The sequence below is a fragment of the Morus notabilis genome, unplaced genomic scaffold, assembly GCF_000414095.1.
Source record: "Morus notabilis unplaced genomic scaffold, ASM41409v2 Scaffold2114, whole genome shotgun sequence".
Classification (NCBI taxonomy): domain Eukaryota; kingdom Viridiplantae; phylum Streptophyta; class Magnoliopsida; order Rosales; family Moraceae; genus Morus; species Morus notabilis.
Window position 1 is genome coordinate 60,878 of NW_010358152.1, and position 3,676 is coordinate 64,553.

Consider the following 3,676-nt stretch of genomic DNA (forward strand, 5'->3'; position numbering starts at 1 on the left):
AGAATTTAATCCAAGAAAAAGTGAATTTTTTATGTTAAAACTTTCACAAGATTCAAGCATTCATCAATGATAGGGGCTCCTTTTATGGTAGGCATTCCTACATGTTTCCATTTCTATGAACATCAAACAAAATCAAAATCACAAGAGAACGAAAAACTATGAAAAGTGGGCCAAACTTGATGAAGACATGAAAAGGCACATTGCAGGCGGGGAAATTCTCCAAACGGCTTAGCAAAACTTTTATTTCCCATAACGATAGAGTGATAGAAAATTGGAGCTGATTCAAGAAACATTGATAGGCAACAGAAAGAATGTAGCAAAATTATGAGGCACTAATACTGATGTATATATAGCTGTAGACCTTTCCCATTTGAAGTTCTACTTCTAATTGCTCCTTTTGAAAAGAAGAGATGCCAAGCCCATTCTCCATCCGAGGGTCATCGAGGGCTCAGTTTTTTTGGGTATGAGAGATGCCAGACCTACTGGCACGCCTTGATTGACGTTCACCTCCGGCTTGGAAACTGTCCCTGAGGATCTGAAACAAAAACAACCAACTTATTCACAAATCTGAAAGCTTGGGGTTCTAAAATATTTAGGAATGAAATATCTGCATACTGCTTCCACTATGGAAATAGGTTAGACCAATGATACCCAACACAAACTACATTCATCAATGAATATCATGATTGCACAAGTGTCATAATTCTGTGAATTTCAGAACATAAAAATTGTTCTGTCTTAGATTTTACCATAACAAGTCAAGTTTTAGTTTCATAATTTTTTTCTTTTTTTTCATGATGATAATATCATTTCAGGTTATAAACTTATAAGTAATAATAATGGATTAGTACTCTGGAAATCAAAAACCATCTATAACGCTATAGATTTACATGTATAGGAAACTCCGACATCAAAAATGAATTTTCCATAGAGACATCAAAAAATGAGTTGCACAACTACAAAGAGAACTGCCCACATCTATTGATGTCGCATACGATTTATTAGTGAATAAGCTGAAAATGTACCACAAGATACAATTATAAGCAAAAATAAAAGTTACACTACTAATGAAGATATGAATGACTATGATTCATGCAAAGAACACCACATTCATACCTATGATTCATCATGAAACCCAATTTGCTTTCAACTTTTCAACTATCACAATAAAATTTCCATTCACTTGAGAATCCTAGAATAGAACTACAGAACTCTTTGCAGTATCATCAACTCCCCAAGACAAGAACACCAAGATTACAAATGAGGCTTCAAATTGACCCATGAAGAAGCTAAAAAGTTCCGAAATCTACGGATTGGTGCTAAACCAATTAACCATTTCATGGTACATAAAAAAAGGGTCAAATTGAGGAGATCAAAAAAAGCAAAAGAGTTCCAAAATTACGAACTCGTGCAAAACCCATTAAGCATTTCATGGTACATAAAAAAAATAAAAAAAAATAAAAGGGGGTCGAATTGAGGAGATAAAAAAAATGCAAAAAAGTTCCAAAATTTACGAATTGGTGCAAACCCGTTAAGCATTTCACGACACATAAACAAGGGTCAAATCAAGCAGATTAAAAAATGAAAAAAAAAAAAAAAAGTTGACATACTGTGAAGGCAGAGGACCTTCATAGGCAAGAGTCGAAACGCCTTGTCGCTGCTTGTGCTTGGGATTGGCAGTGCAAAGCACGTAAACGCGTCCGCGGCGTTTCACCGTACGACAAAACTCGCACATCTTCTTCACTGAAGATCGGACTTTCATGGCTGATCGGGCTACGCTAAAGAATCAAAATAAATAACTAATGGCTGTTTCCGAAAATGGGAAGAAAAAGTAGGAAAATTAACAGAAATAAAAATCTTACCTTTGAAATTGATTGAGAATTTTCGAGGGTTTCGACGGGGATTATACTGTCAAGAGCAAATATTGTCGTACATTTCTAGGGTTATTTTTCCCTGAAGTGGAAGATGGTAGGGGTGTAAATCGGCGGGTAGGGTAGGGTTGAGCCGAAAAATTGAGCCTACCTGATCAGTGCGGGTTGAAAAAATTTTGGGCCGCGACACTTTCTTAAGTCTACAAACCCGTAACCTTTCGGGTGACCTCGGGTAGAGTCGGGTTACTCGGGTTGGTGATCTCAATGACCACATGATCACTTTTTAGTCAATTAATCTGTGCTTGTTATAGAAGAATCATTATCAAACAGAACATGTCTTTCCTTCAAGAGGGGGTATAAATGCAAGGTGAATAATTAAAACACTCACTTTGAAATCAAACACTTCCAATATAAATAAAGAATATCCTAATTCAACAACTATGGCATACAAGCATTTTTTACACAAACCGTGAATCCAAAACATAAATAAATTAACAGTTTAAATGCATAAAGTCCATAAACTTATGAAAGTAAGAATTTGAAGTATTGGATATTGTTTTACCTACTTTGAACATGTTCGGCCAGGTAAGATTACCTCGGGTTCATGTAACCCCACCCCGCGCCCCTACCCACGCAATGTGGGTTAGGCATAATTAAAACCGAAAAGTAAATAAAAAATAAGAAACCTGTGATTTTCGAGTAGGGTCGGCTCGGCTCGGCCGGGTTCGTCGGGTTCGGGGTGATTTCTTACGGCCCTAGAAGATGGTGTATTGAGATGTTTGACGGCGTCGTTTTATTGTGCAGAAACATAACTTTGTCTGGGCCTCGTAGTTACAGAGCTAGCTCAATGGGTCAAGTCTGGTGGACTCATGTGTTGTTAAAAGCCCAAAACTTGGAATGGCCTAGCAAACTAACTTAGGCCCAATACACATAAAAAAATGTTGAGAAATTGTAGAAAATAGGTCAATATGCATGAGTTTAGATTTTTACTCTTACTCTTAATTAATACCATTTTAATTAATATAATATTTAATTAAAAAAGTATTAATTAAGAGTAAGAGATAAATTGAGACCATGCAATCTACAGGGTATCTCCTTTTCCCCTTTAAAACTATAGGAAGTAAATATCAAATTTATCCATCACTAAAAATGTAATAGGTCATTTTTAATTTTGAACTTTTTATCAATATAACATAATCTAATTACCTGATAAGTCTTCAATTTACGTTGTAAATCCATTATTTACCAAGACTATAAATCCGTTGTTTATTATAATAAAAGACAATTACTTATCAATTTACACAATTTATTTTGGTAAATATATTATTTACACACTATTTTTTGTTTGTTTGTTTACTTGATTAGATCATTTCTTCCCATGAAAGACATTATTTAATTTATTATTTGATGGTTTTTTATTGAGAATTTAAATTATTTTTTATTGAAAAGTTGGATTTATTTATTGAAATTAGAAAAAGCTCCCCAAAAGTTTAAAAATTCCCAAAATGAGGCCTTTGGCTTAGTTTCGTATTGCTGTAGATTTTGAAAATTTTACGTTTAGCTATGCTGAAAGAAAAAATAGATGTTATAAAAAGCAGCTGAGTGTTTGGTAAAATATAATTATAGTAGTTGTGTTGGTTCTAAAATCAATGTAATAGCGTTTGGTAAATTATGAGGTTGAATTGTTGTGGATAATTAAAAATTACGACTATATTATATTATACTATAATATATATATATAATTACAATATAATATATATTTATTATTATATTTAATATAATACATAAAAATTATTATTATATAA

At 33.4% G+C, this 3,676-nt stretch overlaps 1 protein-coding gene across 2 annotated transcripts; it reads right to left on the reverse strand.

Annotated features, from left to right (window-relative positions):
* Positions 1–200: 200 nt before the first annotated feature.
* LOC21387313 lies at positions 201–1,957 on the reverse strand. 2 transcript variants are annotated; one of them, XM_010091947.2, is made up of 3 exons: positions 1,863–1,957; positions 1,611–1,773; positions 201–535 (listed from the first exon to the last, which is right to left on the reverse strand). In XM_010091947.2, exons 2-3 carry the CDS (start codon positions 1,760–1,762, stop codon positions 385–387), a joined length of 303 nt encoding a protein of 100 aa, XP_010090249.1. In that variant the 5' UTR covers positions 1,763–1,773; positions 1,863–1,957; the 3' UTR covers positions 201–384. The 2 variants fall into 2 exon arrangements, with proteins under 2 accessions (XP_010090249.1, XP_024017314.1); XM_024161546.1 differs by having other exon boundaries at positions 1,611–1,778.
* Positions 1,958–3,676: the final 1,719 nt, after the last annotated feature.